The sequence below is a fragment of the Callorhinchus milii genome, unplaced genomic scaffold (assembly GCF_018977255.1).
Source record: "Callorhinchus milii isolate IMCB2004 unplaced genomic scaffold, IMCB_Cmil_1.0 Scaffold5, whole genome shotgun sequence".
Lineage (NCBI taxonomy): Eukaryota > Metazoa > Chordata > Chondrichthyes > Chimaeriformes > Callorhinchidae > Callorhinchus > Callorhinchus milii.
Window position 1 is genome coordinate 44,853,685 of NW_024704746.1, and position 22,153 is coordinate 44,875,837.

Below are 22,153 nucleotides of genomic sequence, written 5' to 3' on the forward strand. Positions count from 1 at the left end.
GGAGAGAGAGGGGCATATTTACACAGCAATTCAATGGCTAATGTTCATTCTTCTATTTCAGCCCACACTCTCAAGTGGCTTCATAAACCTATTCTCAATTTCAATGTGGTGATGACGGGTGGGAGGAGGAGAGAATGAGAGTGAAATAAACTGCATAGAGTTAAGTGAAACATTAATGTAAAGAATACTAATGTAAGACCAACTTGGTTGTGCGGAGATAAAACAGCACTTGTTAGCTTTCAGTAAAAGCTGAATCTATAAATATCATGTACCAACAGAAACATGGACAATAATGTGGAAGTAATATATTAAATGTGAAAATAATTTATACAAAAACGACAGGCTGGGTAAGCAAATGGAAAGCTGCTGTTGCCCCTATATCATTTCTCTCTCCTCAAATTACAAAGTAAAAAAAAAGCCTTAGAAGGAATTCACAATGACAGAGTTGAATCACATGCAAGGGAGAAGGAAAAGGGGGAGATCATCACAGGTGAGTTCAAAAAGGTTTTAAGGCAGGATTTAAAGGGAGATGAGATTTAAAGGAGGTGAGATGGAAGGGAGGAAGGAGGGTGTTCCAGAGGTAAGTGGTTTGGTACCTAAAGACTCAGCCAATGATGGTAGCACAGAGAACACACTGCAGGCTCGAGTTAGCTGAGCACAGGACTCAGGTAGATGAGTAGGGTAGAAGATCAGCAAGACAGGGAAGTGTGAGGGTATGAAGAGATTTATAGATGTATTGTGCCTCAATCACATTTGAAGAAAAGAAAGCATACAATTTTAAGACAGAGAGGATAAGAAGTGCTGGACAATCAAGTTACAATAAACAACTGATACCACCTAGTCATCGTGTTCGGGAGGTGGGGTGGATGAGACCTTGGTTGACATGGAATATTAACTTTCACCACAATATATTGTAAAGCCAGGGTCACTCTGATCAGTTCCTTGAAAGCACAAAACCCAAATATCAAAGAAGTTCTTCAGCCCCATACATTGAAGCCACTTTTCAATCCCAAGAATAAACAATAATAATAATATAATAATCCTTGCATTTGATGTAGCGCTTTTCACGTCGGGAGGACATCCCAAAGCGCTTCACAGAACACACTGTAAAGTGAATTGACTGTATATTTGTGGGCGAACGTGGCAGCCAATTGCACACAGCAATGTCCCATAAACAGTCGTAGATTGAAAATGACCAATTTATTATTGTTTTTGGTTTTTGGAGGGATTATTATTAGGTGTGTGGAGTAAGGAAACTTGCCCAAGGTTTCGCCCTGCCTGGAATTGAACTCAGGTCTCTCACTTGCAAAGCGAGTGCTCTAACCACTGAGCTGCAGGACTCCACAAATGCCTAATAAATGACAAATAAATAACAATAAATGCCTTCAATTATGTGAGCCTCTTCCAGCAATCTGTGAGAGAGTTAACAGAAATAAGAAAATGCTATTTATCACCTCCCCTCCAAACACATAACCAACTCTGTCATAGATGCTCCTCAGTTGAATCTCTTGAAGGACCTGAAGAATGACCACCCTTGCATTTGATAAAATGCCAGAAATGTCAAAAAGAAGCAATTCACAGGCAACTGCTGTCAACTGCATTGATTATGTATTTTTGCAGACACGTTCTTCCACTAAAAACACAATCACTTAACTTTACGGTACTGTATATCATGTGAAGCACCTTGAGATGCCCTCCCGATGTGAAAGGCGCAATATCAAATGTGAGGATTATTATTATTAGATGGAAGCATCCAATTTATTCACAGCAATATCCCACAAACACCCAAAAAGTAAATGATGAATCTAATCGTAATGAATATTATTATTAATTGGTCATTCACCTCATGGCTGTTTGGCAATAAATAATTGCTATGTTTGCCATTAAAACAATTATGATACTGGACAGGAATTACTTATGAAGTGCTTTGAGATGGTTCATGTGACAGTTGCACACATGGAGTTTTCTTTTGCTTTCTTCATTGTTACAAATCAGAATGTACTTGAAACATGAAGCTCACTTTAACAACAGTTAGTCTTATTTTTCTTTTGCAGCTGGAACTCAAAGATGAATACATAGTATTTCACTACTGCTTTACAATAATCTCATTCCATTTTTCCAGCACAGCATTTAAAGTTACTACAACAAATTGTTCAACCCAAAACAACAACAAGATTACATTTGTATCGCGCCTTTCACGTCGGGAGGACATCCCAAGGCGCTGGACAGAGTACAGCATTTCAGACCTGAGCACCCTAAACCTGATACGATTCAAATGTGGCACATGAAAAAAAATCAAGTCTTGTCAGAAATTGACAAAGGGTTGAATCATGCAGCAGCAATGTTTGCTTTGTTAAATGCCTTATTTATCCAGTGCAGCACTTACAGCAATTTCAGACTAGTGGCTTCAGCAAAATCCACTTTACAATGTTTTTGAGATGCCACATTAGCTCATTGTTCCTCAAGTCAAATGTGTACTCTTAAATATTGACAAGTTGTTGAAATCCTTGTTTCATTTATAAACTGTTTACATTATTGGTGAATTGCAAGAATGTATCCACAATAATCTGAATCAGGACATTGCCCCACTAAACTTTATGGTCATCTGCCAAATCACAATGTGTTACTTGGCTTATATCAAATTCACTCCAAACTGCTTCACTTCATCGCCCCATTCAAGCCTTATCACACAGCTGGCATATCTGTCACTAATCCCCGCCTCCCTCATCACAGCTGTGCTGCCAGTTTATTCATTTTGATTCTATTGCTTTGAACACCCCCAGCCACTAGCACTGTGAAACCCTGTTGTTCCATGATCTTCATGATAGAGTGTTATTATGAGGCACATTTTCCATCCAGCATATTCCCACCTACAGACCACAATCCAAAGGCACAACAGCCAGATGACAATTTTCTTTGCTTCGTCACATTACACACAGCAAGGAATGTAGAACAAAAGATAATTCTAAATGTTTTTTTCCTCCTTTCAGTGCCAGAAATAGATGACATTTAAAATGAAGTATGCAACTGGTTGGAAGTCTTAACATATTCCGTTTTCTTGTTCATAAACGAACTGAAGGACATTGCGAGTTTCCAATATATGACATTTAGCTAACTTAGTAAGGTTTAGAGTAAAAGAAAACAAATGCTAAAACTTCACTAGGGCTCAGTCTCATCCACTTTGTAAACTGAGGGATGGTGGGTGGGCAGGAAGAAGAAAGAGTTTGTCCAATCAACAGTAACATTTTTGGTCTTGGCTTCTTCCTCTCCACTGATCTTATAATCAAGAGATCTTTTTAAGGGCACATCACCAGTGGAACATTAGGTGCATTTTTCCAGTAAATTGGTAAATTAACAGGCAATTAAGGAATTCCATGCTCCCTTTCCCTTAGTTTCTCGATTGAGAAATAATTTAATAAATGCCAGCCAACAATGGGATCAGAAAGGATAGGTCTTGACCTTATTGATTATTTTAAGGAACTGTCAGCCAAATTTGATTGCGGGAAGCCATTTGATATAGTGTTGATATCTCAACTTCCAAAAGGTATTTGACAAAGTAGCACATGAAAGTACTTCACAAAATGTGGTCACTTGGTATCAAGGTCTTCCAAAGAGAACTAGATGGGGTACACAAGTGGGCTGATAACTGGCAAATAAAGTTTAATACAGATAAATGCAAGGTTCTACACAGAGGAAGTAAGAACAGGAAACACAAACTGAAAGAGATGTATAGCTGTTAGTTGACTCAAATCACTCACCATTGTCAAAACAATGTGAGGCAGCAATTAATATGGCAAATGGGATGCTAGGCTATAATGGTAAATCAGTTGAGTTCAGATCCCCAGATGTTATACTCAAGCTATAGAGTGCACGTTCAAGCAGTGGTCACTGGGCAGCAATCGTGAGTACAAACTGAGATGAAATCTTTACCCAATTTAGGCAGTGATGGTGAGAACAATAATTATGTCACCACTAATGCTATGATCAGATCTTGATCCAAGGATCGACAATTTAAGATTTGACATAATTCCTCAAATCACTAAGCTATCTATTTCACCCTGTCATCACACATGTTTGCAAAATAAACTTTGAAATGCTGAACATAGGCCACTGCTCAGTACTAGCCCTTTAGCTGGCTAAATGGCAATGAGCTTTTCCAAAAAGTTGCAAATGTAGATCAGTCTTACACGAAGCAAAAATACAATATTTTGAGATCACTAATAAGTCATAGTTTCCATACTATAGATGTTGAATACCTTTTAAATAACGTAGAGTATTATCCCCAAATCCCTGAGATTAAGAAATGCAATCAAATGCACATTTAAACTATTTTGCATAGTCCAATATCTTATATTTGTTAAAGTGTTTGTTAGTTCACAACGTTTTGATGGAGAAGCAGGAAAGGAAATAATGAAACAGAAATGCAAGCTCACCTTCTGACAATCTCAGATCAGGTCTGATAGCACGTCAGGGAGCAGTGCACAGCCTAGATTTATGACTTCTCAAATTACTGTACGATGACAAGTGGCTCCCATGGGGAGTGGAGAGGAAATGAACATTAAATTAAGAAGTTCAGAAAGCAACAATTTTACTTAAAAACTACAATCTGTGAATAAACTCACGAGGCTCACCTGGCTTCCATCTCCTGCACGTCCCTCACCTCCACAATGCATTTATATCATTGAAGATTTCCTTTTTTTTTGCAGTGTTGGTAAATTTGTTTTTGTGGCAGAACCTAGTTTTCAAACACTATAAGCCTTTCAATTAATAGTTTCTTTATCATACCTCATGTCTGAAATCCTAAAGAATCCCTTTCTGCTTTTTCCTAAATTAGACTGTATTCCTGCAACCAATGAAATCTTCTCCAGCCCTACATTCCAGCCCATATCCTCCTTTTCTAACTCAACATCAACAACTTGCATCTATATAGCGGGGTAAGATCTTGGAGCAGTTAATTGTGGCAAAGCTTGACATTGAGCCAGAAAGAGAGGGGAGGTGACCGTAGGCATGGTTGAAAAGCAAGGTTTTCTGGTGTGATCTGAAGACAACAAGGGGCAAAGCAGAATGATTGAAGCAGAGACATCCAGAGTCTTGAGATGTCATGACTGAAAGCACAGCTACTGATGGTGAAATGGAGAAGGTGAGGGATGTGCAGGAGATGGAAGCCAGGTGAGTAGAAGTGGAAAAGTGGAGTATAAGCAGGTTGGAGAGCTGGGGAGGTGCCAGGATATAAAGTGATTTATATGCAAGTGAGAGGATCTTGAAATGGATCCATTCTGCAACAGGGACAAGGATTGGGGTGATGTGGATTTGGAGTTCAGTACAGCTGAGGATGCAGCCAATTGTTCTGGTCTATTACTTGCTCTACACTCCTTTCCCTTCACCACCAGTGGTCAAGTTGTGAGTCACTCCACCTTTTGGAATTTTCTTCCAAACAAATACTGCATTGCTTTCCCACTTCAAACTTTTAAAGACCTATTAAAACACATCTCTTCAGCCAAGCCTTTAGTCAACATTATTAAATCTCTAATTTCCTTGCCTCGTGTCATGTATGCATTGAGTTTCCTCATAAATGCACTGACACTTTCTGCTTCAACAACTGCTTCTGGCATTAAGTTTCACATTCTCACCACCCGCTGTGTTACACAGTTTTTCTAAACTCACTTTTAAATCTGCTGCCTTATATTTACACCCCCTTGTTATGGATGGACCAATTTTTTCCTGGTGATTGTTGGCCAGAACAATAGGGAAATGCCCTTCTCTTATTGAATAGTGCCATTGTATCTGTAACACCCAACTAAACAGATAGACAGAACCTCAGTTATATGTGACCTCATCCAACTCATACTGTCAATGCTGAAACTGCAACTGTGTCAGAAGTGGTTTCCTTCATATGAAATGTTAAACCAAGGTCCCATCTGCCTGCTTTAGACATTATAGATGGCATTATTTAAAAGAGAAGGGAGTTTCTCCTGGTATCCAGACCAACAATTACCCAAATTACTAGTCATTCATTTCATTTGCTGTGTGCAAATTGCTGCCTCGCTCGCCCACAAATGCACAGTCACTCCACATCACAATATATCCTGTGAAGTATTTTGACATGTCTCCAATGTGAAAGGCACTGTGTCAAATGTTAGGATTATTCTTGTTACCTCCAACTGAGCCAGGCTGACACCTGACATCAATATCCATCATCACTGGTCTAGACTGACACGCTAATAAAATGCTGGGGGGTGCTGCATTACTGGAGGTGCTGTCCTTTGGATGAGGTGTTAAATCGAGGCCCATCTGCTGCTTAACTGGATGTGAAAGATTCCACGGCACTACTCAAAAAGAAAAGGAAGTTTCTCCCGATGTCCTGGCTAACAATTCCCTAAATAAACCTGGTTATTCACTTCATAGCTTTGGTGAGATATTGCTGTGCGCAAATTGGCTGCTTTGTTTGCCCCCAAAACAATCACGACATTTTACATTATATCATGTGAAGTGCTTGGAGATGTCCTCCTATGAAAGGCACTAGACCAAATGTAAGAATTATCATTATTATATGATTTAGCACTTAACTATATTAAAACATCTCAAAGTGCTTCATACAATGAGTTAATTTGAAGTGCAGTCAAGTCACTGTTATATGTAGGCAAATGAGACAACGAATCTGTGTCAGCATCATCCCACAACTAACATCGAGATGAATGGACAGTCAGTCTGATTTTTGACGATGCTATATTTTGATGACGGTGGAGGAAGGTTGGACAGGAAAATAGAAACATAGTATCTTTAACACTCACCGAACCAGGCAGACAGATTCTCGGTTTTAATGTCTTGTCCAACCATCTGACAATGTTGCATTTGCTGGTACTGCAGTTGAGTGACAGCTTGCATTACAAGCTCAAGTACTTATCAAAACCATGAGGTTGGCAGCCTTTGCTTTGCTTGTGTTTCTAATAGGCTTTGGTTTTATTATTTTTTGATGTGCCAGATATATTAACAAGTTGTACATTATTGTAGAACATAAAAAATCCTTGCTTTAATTATAGCTCCTTATCACATCATCGAATCAACTCAAAGTGCTTCACAAGATTCACTGTCAAGTATAGTGACTGTGTATTTGTTAGCAAAAGCAGCAGTCAATTTGCATATAGCAATACCCCACAACCAGAACACATGATCTATTTAAAGTATAAACAAGTCATTTTCTCACTCATCACCAAATAACAACAACTTGCACTTAAATAGCACCCTCCATGCAGGGTAGTGTCTCAGAGCGCTTAACAGTGGTGGAGCCTGACTCCGAGCCAGGGTTGGGGGGGGGGCGCTGATTGTAAGCAGAGTCAAAGAGGAAGCTTTTCAGGTGGGACTTGAAGAGGGGAGAGAGGGAGCAAGGCAGAGGGATTGAGGGAAGAGTATTCCTGAGTATCGGACATAGTGGATGAAAGCGCAACCTCCGATGGTGGGGCAGAAGGGGCAAGGGACAAGCAGGAGACCAGTGCCAGTCGACCGGAGGCACCAGTTGGTGGATTGGGGAGAGGAGGTCGGAGAGGTAGGAAGATAGTGGAGGCATTTGAACACAAGTGTGACGATCTTGAAGTCGATCTATTCAGTGATGGGGAGCCAGAGGAGCCTGGCCAGAACTGGTGAGATGTAGGTACGGAATTTGGTCCGGGTCGGTATGCGGGCAGCAGAATGTAGTAACTAGCCCTAGTAACAACACTAAGGATAATGATTCAACAGAATCTGTTTTCTCCTCTATGTCCTCCTATTCAAGACTTGCCTTAACAACCGAGTAAAGCAATACCACAGATAACTTGTAATCTGCTGGAGTGATTCCACCATCAAGCTCTCCTTAAACCTGGTCAGCGCCTACATTTCCCATTTGTTCAGGATGCAGCACACTGAATCCCACCCCTCCCATGGTAAGCATTGCAAACCGTGTAACAGAGCCAGGTTTAATATAGAACAGCATGAATAGCAAGATATTTGAGAAGGCTAAGAATCATACCAGCCTAATTGCCGGGTAAACTTGAGTTTGAACATCCAATAAACCAGGGGAAAATCCTCTTCAAACGGTTAGCGTTGGCATTATTTGATTTAGCATCTAAATAGGTCATTACTGGCTTCAATACTCTTGCTCTCCATACCACCCCCAACTGCTCTGCTTAAATCACTGGATGTCAGATATTCTTCCACGTCGCCTTCGACATCTCAAACAGTTTCTCCTGGCCACAAGGTTAATCTTCCTGCTTAACGCAGGCATGAGAGGGGCTGTTTCCAAGATTGTGCTGGTGCTTTTCCGGTTAGCCTGACCAACAACCTGACCCAGTTAGTTTCTTACGAGCTTTTCTCTCTCCCACCCCTCCTCTCACTCTGTAAAAAAAATCCCCTTCATCTTCAATGATAATTATGATTAATCTTCATCTGTGTCAACTCCGAAGGCTGACAGCAGCAAACCACAACTGCAAGTGTGCACTGTTGCAAACCTCATTGACGTCTGTTTGTTTGTTTGTTTGTTTGTTTGTTTGCTTTTAACACAAGTGTCGTTCAACACAGATCAACCAAGTGACACTTTACCAAACTAATGTGACACACGAAAGGCTTCACTCAGACTGTGACCACGCTTTGCTGGAATGCAGGTCGCGCCGGATGGTAATTACGCTGTGGATTGGGATGGTACCAAAACTGACAGAAACTAATGCGTTCTTGCGGACAGATCTGGAAGTGATGATCACCGGGACCATTGAGCAGAGCCGAGCTCTAGGCCGAGGACTTTCTTTTCCCTCGAGACAAACCCTCTCTCTCTCACTGCATTCTCGCTGTTTCGGGCTGCCAAAGCGAGGAGAGTTGCCAAGACAAAGTCACCATTGAAATCATCCGATAGCTCCATCTTTCCTTTCCCTGCGTCCCCTCCCACTCACCACCCACCCTTCCCCACCCACCCTTCCCCTCCCACCCACTCACCCTTCCCCTCCCACCCACTCACCCTTCCCCTCCACCCACCACCCACCCTTCCCCTCCCACCCACTCACCTTCCCTCCCACCCACCACTCCCTCCCACCCACCACCACCCACCCTTCCCCCCCACCCACTCACCCTCCTCCCCACCACCCCCCACCATTCACCCTTCCCCTCCACCCCCCACCTTCCCTCCCACCCTCACCTCTACCACTCCACTCCCCCCCCCATTCCCTTCCCCACCCACCACCCACCCTTCCCCACCACCCTCACCCTCCCCTCCCACCCTTCCCTCACCACCACCACCACCCTTCCCCTCCCACCCACCCACCTTCCCACCCACCCCCACCCCCCCTTCCTCCACCACCCACCCTTCCCCACCCACCCACTCACCAACCCTTCCCCTCCACCCACCACCACCCACCTTCCCTCCCACCCACCACCCACCCTTCCCCCCACCCACCACACCACCCTTCCCCACCCACCCACTCACCCACCCTTCCCCCACCCACCCACCCTTCCTTCCACACCCACCACCACCCACCCTTCCCCTCCCTCCCACCACCACCCACACACCACCACTCCACCCTTCCCTCCCACCCCACCAACCACCCACCTCCTCCTCCCTCCCTCCCACCCCTCCCTCCCTCAGCCACCAAAGGACACACTTACCAGCCCGGTGCACAGGCTGACCACGGCGGTGTGGCCGATGTCAGCATTGACGTGACCGGTGTAGAAGCAGTGCTGGATGTCGGGGCGCTCCCCCGGGAAGGCATCCCCCGCCGCGTGGCCCCGCGGGCCGCCGCCCAAGTGGGTGACCTGGTAAGTGGGCGCCACGAAGCCGGAGTCGGCGCTCAGGTTGAGGTGGAAGCGCTGCCCGAACGCGGCGATCCGGTAGTGGGTCCTCGGCGCCCACGGCTCCGGGTCGGGACTTCGCCGCCTCCTGAAGTGATGCGCGTGAGGAAACGCTTCTCCGAAGTCGTTCACCCGCGTCGGGGTCACTATCTCATAGGAGGTCAGTTGCTTCACGAAGGTTTCTGAAAAGAGGGGGTGTGGGGGGGGCGTGTGGGGGGTGTTAGGGGGTGAGGGGGTGTTGGGGGGGTGAGGGGGGGGGGTGAGGCGGGTGTTGGGGAGTGTTAGGGGGTGAGGGGGGGTGTTAGGGGGGTGAGGGGGGGTGTTAGGGAGTGTTAGGGGGGTGTTGGGGAGTGTTAGGGGGTGAGGGGGGGGTGTTAGGAGGGTGAGGGGGGTGAGGGGGGTGTTGGGGGGGGTGAGGGGGGGTGTTAGGGGGCAATATTCAAGAGGGGGAAAAAAAGAAGAAAATATATATATAAAAGAAGAAAATACACTCAAATATATATATTTATATTGCTTTCACATATTTACTTAAAAAAGCCTCATTCCCCCCCCACACCCACCACCTCACCCCCCCCCCCCCCCACCCCCCCCCCCCCACACCCACCACCTCCCCCCCCCACACCCACCACCTCCCCCCCACACCCACCACCTCCCCCCACACCCACCACCCCCCCCCACACCACCACCTCCCCCCCACACCCACCACCTCACCCCCCCCACACCCACCACCTCACCCCCCCCACACACCACCACCTCACCCCCCCACACACCACCACCTCACCCCCCCACACCCACCACCTTACCCCCCCCCACACCCACCACCACCTCACCCCCCCCACACCTACCACCTCACTCCCCCCACACCCACCACCTCACTCCCCCCACACCCACCTCACTCTCCACCACCTCCCCCCCCACACCCACCACCCCCCCACACCCACCTCACTCTCCACCTCCCCCCCCACACTCACCACCCCCCCCACACCCACCTCACTCTCCACCACCTCCCCCCCCACACCCACCACCCCCCCACACCCACCCCCCCCACACACCCACCACCCCCCCCCCACACACCCACCACCCCCCCCCCCACACACCACACCCCCCCACACACCCACCCCCCCCCACACACCCACCACCCCCACACCCACCACCCCCCCCCACACACCCACCTCACTCTCCACCACCTCCCCCACACCACCCCCCCCCCCCCACACCCACCCCCCCACCCCACACCCACCACCTCCCCCCCACCCCTATGGGAAGGGCATATTCTTTTTTAAATAAACTTTTACAGCTGTTTGATACACGGTGTGAAAAATCCAGCGCATACATTTTTATACATAAATACTTTGTTTCCCCTTTTTTATATTAAAAATAGCATTGCAATTAGAAATACCAAACCCCCACCGCCCAACCCCCCCCCCCCAAAAAAAAAAACCCCACCCCCCAACCCCAGCAAAAATAAATGCTGATCTGCATCCGAGCGCCAAGAGAAATACAGTCACACGGTACCTTGTTTTGGGTGTAAACGCAATTCCCAAGAAGTGGATATAAATACGAACAGTTGACACAGGAGCCCCTCCACCCAGACCATAAACTGCATGATTCCCCCTCTCCCCCGAGTGAAAGCAGAGCGCCTCCCCCCCCTCCCCGTCCCCCCCCCCACACCCCACACACTCACCACCCACCCACCCACCCTCTCCCCTGGAGGCAAACGCTCAAGCGTCACAGCTGCCCGTGTGCGACTGGAAGCGGGGACTCAGCTCAGCTCCGCTCGGCTCGGCTCGGCTCGGGGTCGCCGGCGGCAGCAGCAGCAGCAGAGCCGGGAGCCGCGGAAGCAGTGGGGTCGGGGGTCCTGGGGGTCGGGTGTAACTCTTCTCGCCGGACAACCTCCTCCAAGAAAGCCGCGAGCCCTCTAATGCCCCATTGCCCACCGCGGAGCCACATCGAGTCATTCAACTGGGGGTGGGGTGGGAGGGGAGGGGGGTGGGGGTTGGGGGGGGCTGGTGGTGGTGGGGGGTTGGGGAGGTGGGGGGGAAACCTGCAGCCGATGCGGCCACTGAGATATTCGCCGGGAAAGTGGCCGCTATATACCAATCATGTCCCGTGCAACCGCTCAGTGGTCTCGCCACTCGCTGTGCTGTGCTGTGCGAGCGACAGACGAGCCGAGAGGAGGGAGGGGAGGGGGGGGGGTAGTGGGGAGGAGGGGGTAGTGGGGGGGGAACCGTACAGCCCCATTGATTTTTTTTCGGCCATCCCGACATCAAACAGAGGGACCGCCTCTTCGAGCTGCTCCCGAACCAATCCGCCAGCGCTCTTACACACACACCACACACACACACACACACACTAAGGCAGACCACAACTGCCAAAGATTATTTAACCCTTCCCGGACTGCCGTGTGCTTTTTTTTTCCCCTCTCCCCCCCCACCACTACCCACCCCACCACTTGCTCCCAAACTCGTTGACCGAGAACTCGCCGCAAACAAATGCGCCTCCGAGGCGCTACAAATTTGAAACTCCGCGCACACAAGACTGGCTCTTGTTTGTTTTTTTTCGCGCGGCCGGTCCGTGACCGTGCGGTGTTTTGAAACGGTTTCGCACCGGCTGGAGGAAGTGCTCCTGCTGCACTGTAATCTGGTTTCACTGCTCTTGCTGGCGTCAAATAACTTGGCGACGGTGATACGGGCGCGTCACCTGTATCTTCTGAATTCAATCATAATAATAGTCCTTGCCTTTGATATCGCACCTTATCACGTCTTTGTGATGTGTCGAAGCCCTTCACAGAATATACTGTAAAGTGAATTGACCGCATATTGTATATTTTGTGGGCGAAATGCAGCAGCTAATTGCGCACAGCAATGTCCCAGAAACAGTCGTGGATTGAGTGATCAAATTATTTTTTTTTGAAGGAATTATTACCCCGCGAAAGCGATCTGCTAAATCAACTAACAACCGGGTTTGTACTTATTGCTAGGTAACTAGAGGTGTGTGGAGCAAGCAAACTTGCCCAACATTTTACTCTGCTGGGAACCGAACCCAGGTCTCTCGCTTGCGAGGCGAATGCTCTAACCACTGAGCTATAGGACTTCATGATAGCACCTTATCAAATCTTCGAGACGTCTCAAAGTTCTTCATAGAATATACTGTAAAGTGAATTGATTGTATATTTTGTGGACGAAACGCGGCAGACAATTGCACACAGCAGTGTCCCACAAACAGTCGGGGATTGAAGTGACCAATTTATTATTATTATTTTTGGGGGGAGAGGGACTATCATCCCCGGAAATGCAATTCGGCAATCGACTAATAACCAGGTTCCTACTTACTGTTAAGTAAACAGAGGGGTGTGGAGTAAGGAAACTTGCACAACATTTTGCCCTACCGAGAATCAAATCCAGGTCTCTCGCTTGCGAGGTGAGTGTTCTAACCACTGAACTACAGTGATGTCTCAAAACGCTTCACAGGATGTACTTGTAAAGTGAATTTTACATAATCTGTTTTGTGGGGGAAACGTGGCAGCCAGTTTCACAAGCAATGTTACAACAGCAGTGGAGTGAGTGACCAATTTTATTTGTGGGGTTTGTTGGCCAGGGTACTGGGATAAACTTCCTTCTCTTTTCGAATAGTTCCATGGGATCTTTAACATCTGCCTGAACAGGCAGATGGGACCTCGGCTGACACACACAATTTGAATCCATCTGGGTCCACTCAGCTCTTCACACTCTCATGGTTGATAAAGTTGCATATTTATATTATATCCTGGGGGAGGGGTTGGGGGTGGCAGGGGTAAGTGACTTGGTAAACTTGATATAGCCATGCAGGTACCAAGTAATCCAAGGTATTATTCTTATGGTTGACCGGCCTGTCTGGCTAATCGATGAAACTTGGAAGTAAAGATACATCCTCGATCACGTGAACCAAAGCTTTAATTGGTTAGGTAACCCCAGATGCAGAAGTACTGTTAAACATACCAATGCCAAAAAGTATTAAAATCGCAGATATTTTTAGTATGAGTGAAAAGCCAGTAAGACAATCAGTATGTGAACTAAATAAGTGACTATATGTACCACCTGGGAATTCTCTAAACTTTAAGAACACAGCTTCACACCATTTGTAGTTACACTAAAAAAAGTGCAACACCAAACATTAATTCAGAACAATCTTAGAGCCACAGTTGTAATTGCATTGTAATTGCAATTCTGCATTAATTCAACATGATATTTACATCAAACTGCTACAAAACCTGCAGGCAACAGAACGAATTGGACAATGAAAATGTTACAAATCAGATTTATGATGATGAAAGATGAGACGGATAGCAAACCTTTTTAAACAAAATAAGCTGATTTTCGTTTATAAGCAAAAATAGGTTGCCTCTCTGAACCAAATCAAATTCAGTGAATAAAGAATCAGTCTGTTCCTCATGGCTCAGATGAAGAAAAAGCTTGGTGAATGATTCTTGCCAAGTGAACAACCGTGCCATAAAATGAGAATGACTGGTCCTTCATGGGCACAGAGTAAGAGTTTATATGTTTCAAGTGTGCACCCATGGTGCCTTTGCTTTTTCCATGAAGAACATAGTAACAGCATGAATTATATTTTCATGCAAATTTACCCCATAAATCATTTGCCACATATAAGTGCATGTACTGTAGAAAATAGAATTAAGGTTGAATATTTTATTTAGGAATTCGTAATACGGCTGAATGAAATTCAATAAGGGGATCAGTGTTTTTGTAAAATTTGAACCCTTGCCTTTTACTTACAAACCGCTCTTTTTATAATTAACATAACGGATTTTATAAAATGGCAGGAACAGTTAAAAAATATTGCTGAATTTACACTTTAGACCAAAAGCCTGTTCTTTTCGCATCACTACAGAATAATACTGACATCTTTCACAGAACAGTACAACCATTGAAATTGTTTTGCACTTTCAAACTGCTCAATCACCAGGAGAGTCAAAGCAATTCTCATACTTTGTGTTCTTAAATAGAATCAATGAAGCAACATGATCAGTGTTGTAGCTATAATCCCTTTTCAGCAAATGTTCAAAACCATTTCATATGATTGTACTCGGATACAGATTTATTTTTTCTTTGGTTTAATGTAGCGATACTTTTAAATAAATACACAGAAACTGTTGGATTTTCACATCAGCTGTCAAAGTTCCCATTAGAAAATGACATTGTAAAACTAATATCTCAGAATACTTTTCTTTTAATCTGATTTCAGAAAACTTATCAACACTGGTTCAGGAAGAAGTACAAAATTCACTGATCATTCTGTTCATCTAAGTGCCCTCATGAATACTCATGTTTTGCTTCAAGTTTAGCTGAGGTCAAAACAGTAAATTTTACACCATAGAAATCTCATTAATTAGATGAATGGTTTACATTTTTGTGAAAGTAATGACATAAGAAAGCATGGTAAAACATTTAAACATTGCATGCAAAATGTCTGCTATTATTTTGTTTTAGGTTTCATACCTACAGATTTCTGAGGATTGTAAATCTTAAGTAAATCTTGTGCTTGAAGCACTGGCCACCACTGCAACATAATCCTTTGAAGTTTGATCTCCTTTGGAACCAAGATTTAAGATGATACATAAATAATGACCTTACTCAGAATAATGTATGCTTTGAAGCAAATTGCAAGTATTTAGCTGCAATAATATTGCTCAAGTAAAACTTGAATAGTTTACAAATGTCATTAGAATATTTGAGTTTATATTGCCCTACAATTCAGCTATTAGTATTAGTTATAATTTATTAAACAAGTAAGGGAAATTATGGGTTTTCATGACTTTTTTTATAAATGCATATTTTGATGTTCAGGTGAACTTATTTGCTTCAAGATACATTAGATGACATTACAATGTAAGACTTTAAGATATATCATGTTTTCAAGTATATTAATTGAATTTTCTCAACCTGGTATATAATTACTTATCTTTCATGCACAAATAATACTATAGCTAGAAACCAAATATACACATGAAGTAACTTTATTATAGAGTGCATGTGCCTATGTGACATACTTCATATATTATTTTAAAAGTGTTTGCATATTATAATAAATATTGAAGAATAATAGGACCATGAAGTAGTTGTCACCCAACTTCAAACTAATTGATATAATAATCCTTGCATTTGATATATAGCCTCATCACGTTGTCGAGACGTCTCAAAGCACTTGACAGGATATATTGTAAAGTGGTGTGACCTTGTGTATTTTATTGACAAACGCGGCAGTCAATTTTGTGCACAGTAATGTCCCATCAACATCCATAGAGTAAGTGACTAATTTTATTTGGGGGATAAATTTGTGAGAACTCAGTTTAACATCTCATCTGAAGAATGGCACTTTTGACATAGCAGCACACCCCAGCACTGCACTTGGGATGTAGACTCAGAATAGACTTTATGGATTCTAAGTCCCGATATGGGGCTTGCCCACATAACCTTCTAACTCGGAGGTGAGTGCTACCATTGAGCCAGTGTGACCCACAGTTTCACATTCACATTGAACCACTAAATAACAAACCAGCAAATTCGCAATTTTCAATCTTTAATTTATTTGTTAGTTCAGTTGGTAACACTCTTGTTCTGGGTTTGTGGGTTCATATCATATCGGGACATGAAAGTTTAGTTTAGCCTAACACTTCTGTCCAGTACTGGAGATCAGCTGGATTGTTGGATGAAATGTTCAATCAAAATTTAATCTGCCTGTCCTTAGGTGGATATTAAAAATCCCACAACATTATTTGATGAGGGAAGGAAATTCTTCCTGGTGTCTTGACTAACTAACAATCCTCCAAATTTATCAGTTGATGGTTCATGGTTACTTGTGAAACATTGCAGGATATAAATAACTGCTCTATTTGGCTTCTACCAAGTCACTACACTTGGTTGTGATTACTGTAAAATCTTTAAGAGTGCACATACAAGCACTATCAAGATTCTTTCAGTGGCAAGAATAGTATTGTACAGTAATTCAGTCATTTATTTCCGTGCATCTTTCACTTCACTATATTAAGTGTTGCAGGGCAACACAATGAAGCATAGTGCAGATGAATGGGTTCTTGTTCCCACAAATTCCCTAAGCTGAGCTGTCCATCTCAACTGTGCCATTGTGAGGACTTGCCTTTTGATCATATATAATGCAAAGTATGGGAGGCCGAAAAGGAGGGAATAAAATGGATAACTCATCAAAATAAATACTTTTTTGAGTGTTGTGTAACAGAAGACACGAGAAAGAAAATACAGCTGAACTATAAATTGGAAAAGTCTTTCCGTACTCAAACAGTTAAACAGTCAGATTAACAATTATGCGGTGCACAATACAGTATGCCTTTGTTGATATGCCATTGGCTGTATATCAAATCTTACCTAAAATCAAAGCTACATAAAGCACCTTTTAAAACGTGTGGGTCCTACCCCGCCATAAAGTTTTTTAATCAGTAATTTTAACAGACTCATCAATAAAAGTGACAGCTTATATCTGAAGCAGCTCTCTTATCCTTTGTGGATAAAAATGCCAAGGATTCCTTCTCTGACAATGTAAGTTGATTATATGGCTTAGTTTTTTTTGTGCAGTTTTAAAACATAGTAGCTAATAAATGCCAGGACTGTTTAATTAAGTTAGATTTCTCTTTCAGCTGCAAGTGCAATGCAAGATATTTCAACAGGTTTAATTGAATAGAATGGCAAACCATTCATGTCCTATATATTCACTGAGTTGATAAAGCTTGGAACAAGAAAATACCATTTGGCCAATCAAACTCATTATTTCCACAGCCCATTCGTATTCGCTGCTTCGAGAGAAAGCAAAATAAGTGGATCTCTCTTCAAAATGGACAAACAATATCTATTACAGTACAAAGTAATTTCATTGAAAGCTTCATTTGATGGTAATACCCAATCTGAATCCTACTGTAAGACTTGTTTGCAACCATTCTTTGTGAACTTCAGTAACTTCTCAAGCACAGCAGGTGCTTTGTTAACATGGTAAAAACAAAGTACAAATTTGATTCCTATCCCCAAGCCATGTGCACTTTGGTGGCACTTTCCGTATAAGATAAATGCCTCTAAATATTTTACAGATATAATGGAGGCCCTGAGTGGGGAAAAGGCAGATTAAAGGATGTTGATGAAATATGTTTTTAAAGTAAAGAGGGGGGGGGGTGGACAAGACAAACAAAATTAGAGATACAAATGTAATTCAAGCAGGTACAGATATATTCAAAAAGGTAACCAATTCTCATGATTTCATTTAAAAATTAGATTTTATGAACATCCACTGAATATAGGTTCTTTTAAATCTTACTATTAGAGACAGTTGTGTTTTAATGTCTATATTACAAATTGTCAATATGGCCTAAACAAATTGTAGATTTGTAATGGGTCAAAATGAGAAAATACAGAAAACTGGTTTGAGCACTTCTCCAATTTTCAACCCTGAGGTGGAAACAACACAGGAAACAAAAGAGTCATGTTAGTCTTCTCTTTGGATCATAAGGGTGTGAGTTCAAGTCCCAAATCTGGATTTGAGCTCATAATCTATTCTAGGACAATACTACAGCTACATTCCTGGAAGTGCCATTTCTTAGATGAGATGATTAATTGAGGTCCCACCTGCCTGTACAAGAGATTCAAACAAATGTTAGTTTGAAGCAGACAGGGCGCTCTCTTAGTGTGCTGGCCAATGTTCCTTTCTGATCTAGGTCATTCAGCTCATTGTCATTTGACGTGTATATCTGGTGTAAATTTGCTGCTGCATTTGCTGACATAATACAACTACGCCAACTCCCTGCTTGTCGGCCTTCCCAACTCTTCCCTCCACAAGCTGCAGGTCATCCAGAACTCTGCAGCTCATGTCCTCTCCCACACCAGGCTCCGTGACCCCATATGGCACACCCATCCTGGGCCGGCTCCACTGGCTCCCCATCCCTCAGAGGATCGAGTTCAAAATTAACGTTCTCACCTTCAAAGGCCCTCCATGGCCTTGCCCCCTTCTACCTCTCCAACCTGCTAACCTCTTATCAGCCTGTTCACTCCTCCGCTCAGCAGGTTCTGGCCTGCTTCACGTCCCCCACCCAGCCCTCCCCACCATCGGCAGTCGGGCTTTAACTTCTCTGCCTCCACCCTCTGGAACTCCATCCCACATTCCCTTCGCCTCGCTCCCTCCCTTGCCTCCTTCATGGCACGCCTCAAGCCCCTCCTCTTCGACCGTGTCTTCGGCCACACTCCTACCCTCTCTGTCCCCTCCACCTTCCCTGATTCCAACAACCCCACACACCCCCACTCGGGTCCTAATCCCTGACTGTACAGCGCCTTGGGACGTCCTCCCGATGTGAAAGGCGTTTTACAAATGTAATTTTGTACTGTATAACAGTCATTGTATTGAATACGGCAGTTCCTGTAAAGCAGCACTGAATGGTATTGCAAGAGTGAATCAGAGATGACCATTTGGGGAAAACTGTTTCCTAAAACCTAAGCGTGCACATTCACATGGTGTAAGAATTTTGTACACACATCACACCTTAGAAACTGCAAATGTACTTTTAATAACTTATGTTCTGGTTTAAGTATTCAATCAATGCTCAAGTCACTTTTTTTAATCAAATGTTTTTGCTTATATAGATATAGTAACTGGAAATCATTCCTAAGCTTGTAACTGAATCGAGGCAGTTATGTGATATCCCATAAAAGTAATGTATAAGCTCTCTGCACAGCCACAAAACCTCCATGATTGAATTAGAGCCTCCTAATCCTCACGGTCTGTTGTTATTGTATAGAGTTGGAGATATAAATCTCTTATCTCAACAAGAAGAGGTCACTAAAGGTTACACATGGAGCTATTAAAGGTTTATAACAAACATCTACAAAGAGTGCCATAGGTCCTTTAAATCTCCATGAAAAGGTCTGGTGAGTTTGAAGGAGACTTAAAAAATGAACAATAAATGACTTTTGAGGTCGCAGGTAAAATTCAGTGAACTAAAAATGATTTCTTCTCGTATCGCAATTTTCTCCCTTCCTTTTCTGAAGGAATTGATTTGATGTTGCAAGATGGTTTCAGGTGTACTGGGAGTCTCTCTGACCTCAACCCCATTGCTATTCCATGTGTTAGTTTGGAAACAGTGCATTAGCAGGCAATTTGATCATTGCTGAAGTGGGTTGTCCTAGCTCATGAGCAGGACCTAGAGGATCACATCAGTTATTGAGGACTGGGATTCTTCCCACTGCCTGTTAAATCGAATAGTACCATATACCTTGGCTCTCGCCAACCCATTTCTCACACCTTTCAGGATTAAACAAGTAAGGTGCATCCCTCCAAGCTGAGTGTGCACTCCTTTCCAGACGCAGAAACATTTCTATGCATAAGCGGGAAGCATATGTGTAACTATCCATCAGGTTTGCATTTTCTTTATCACAATGAGTGACTGCTGTCTGTGTGTGTCAGACCACCAGCTGACCAAAAAATGTTGGCAACTCTGTCAATTCTGCTGGCAACTCTGCTCCAACGGTTGAGTGTTTCATAATGGAATTCTTGCAAAAGAGAGGTGATGTACTTGGGCTTTCATTATTAAAGATTTCCATTAGAAATCTCTGTACATTAGATTCCACTGTATAAAAAAGATTCCACTGTATTATTCTGAACAATAATGTATTATTCCTCAGTAAAACCTCTCTGCTGACACATGATATACCAGGTCTGGTTCTTGGTCCACTCCCTCACCAATCACGGATCAGTCGCACAGAAAGATTCAGCAGCTGTAATGATGGTAATAATAGAAGATAAAAGCTGATGATCTTTTCAGTAAAAGAGTCATGTTCACCTTAATGTCCAAACCTGACCTGTGACAAATTAAGTGCAAACTCTAAATATTGAAAGCTTGTTCTGCATCAGTAACCTTGGGCTGAACCTATTCTACTGTATTTTAAAATGAAAGGTGAGCACAAAGGACGATAAAACTATCTAAGTCAAATATTTGCAATGCTTTTGTTTACTGTCACTTGACTCATCAAGATATCTTAATCAAAAATGACAATGGTATTGCAAAGCTCAGCTTTCAGTTTTTGGTTTGAAAAAATGTACGACTTAATTTTTGAGTAAATTCCAGCACGTTTAAAGTCTTTGATATTTTAAAAGGTTTAGATTTTAGTTTTTTGATTGATTTAAATTACATCCAAATAGTCATTTTAAATGACATTTTTCTACCATTGTTGAACATCAGTGAAAACAAACAACAGCGAATGTGAATAATCTCACACACAATCATTGTTTTTCCTGACGTAAGCTTCTGGGTCACACATAAGTATTTTGTATTACCATAGAACTAACCCAGCAACTGTGAACAATATCGCGGCATAGTTGTGGCTGATACAAAACCATATGTCATTCACTTTCTGGTCAGTTTGGTGAATATACCAAAGAAATGGGGTTGAATCTGTATGTGTTATTCCTATTGTTGTTAACATAACTCCTCAAAAAAACTCTTGACTTCTTCAAACTTTCCAGCGATGGCCCCTTCTCCAACATGCTCTTCTTCCCCAAGGTAATGGAACCTGCCATTGCCTCCCAGTTAAACACCGATCTTTCCAATCATTCCTTGTTTAAATCCCTCCAATCTGGTTTTTAGGCCACCTGCAGCTCTTGTTAAAGTCATCAATGACATCCTCTTAATCTGTAACCAAGGCTCCCTGTGAATCCTTGACCATTCTGCAACCTTCAACAATAAAAACAGTATAAATTTATGACTTACATTTGCAACTTTCACATCAGGAAGACTTCTCAAAAGTGCCTCACACAGCCTGGCACCTGAGATGGGGGTGCAAAACTGAGGAGAGTTGGTGGGGTGGTGGGGCAGGGAGATAACAAAACAACTTGTATTTCTATAGTGAGGTGACACAAAGCACAGTCAAAGAGGAAGGACTTTAGATGCGACCTGAAGATGGGATCGAGAGTACACATTCACAGGTCACTGAAGGCAGTGACCCAGGTGGATAAGGCTATTAAAAAAACAAATGGGGTCTTGGGATTTATAGCAAGGAGAATAGAGTGCAATGATAAAGAGTTCATGTTGAATCTGTACAAAACAAAGATGAGGCCGCTGTTGGAATAGTGTATTCAGTCTTGGGCTTCACATTATTGGAAAGATGTTAAAGTAATCTAGACGGTTGGATGTTGCCTGGAATGAAGAAATGCAGTTACTGAAGCTTTTTACTTTGGAGCTCAGAAGGCTGAAAGGCGATATGATAGATGATAGATATGAAATGATGGGAGGCTGAGCTAGGTGGATAGGGATTTCCTAGAACTAGAGAGTATAGTTTTCAAA

General features: G+C 43.3%; 1 protein-coding gene across 1 annotated transcript in view; it reads right to left on the bottom strand.

The window, feature by feature from the left end:
• LOC103179428 (A disintegrin and metalloproteinase with thrombospondin motifs 20) overlaps positions 1-11,425 on the bottom strand; it is a 185,357-nt gene extending 173,932 nt beyond the window's left edge. The window contains exons 1-2 of the mRNA XM_042334947.1: positions 11,323-11,425; positions 9,625-9,989 (exon numbers count right to left, since the gene is read on the bottom strand). Of these exons, the coding sequence (XP_042190881.1) occupies positions 9,625-9,989; positions 11,323-11,413 (456 nt within the window). The 5' untranslated portion in view covers positions 11,414-11,425. The remainder of the gene's footprint in view (positions 1-9,624; positions 9,990-11,322) is intronic.
• Between the last annotated feature and the right edge of the window lie 10,728 nt (positions 11,426-22,153).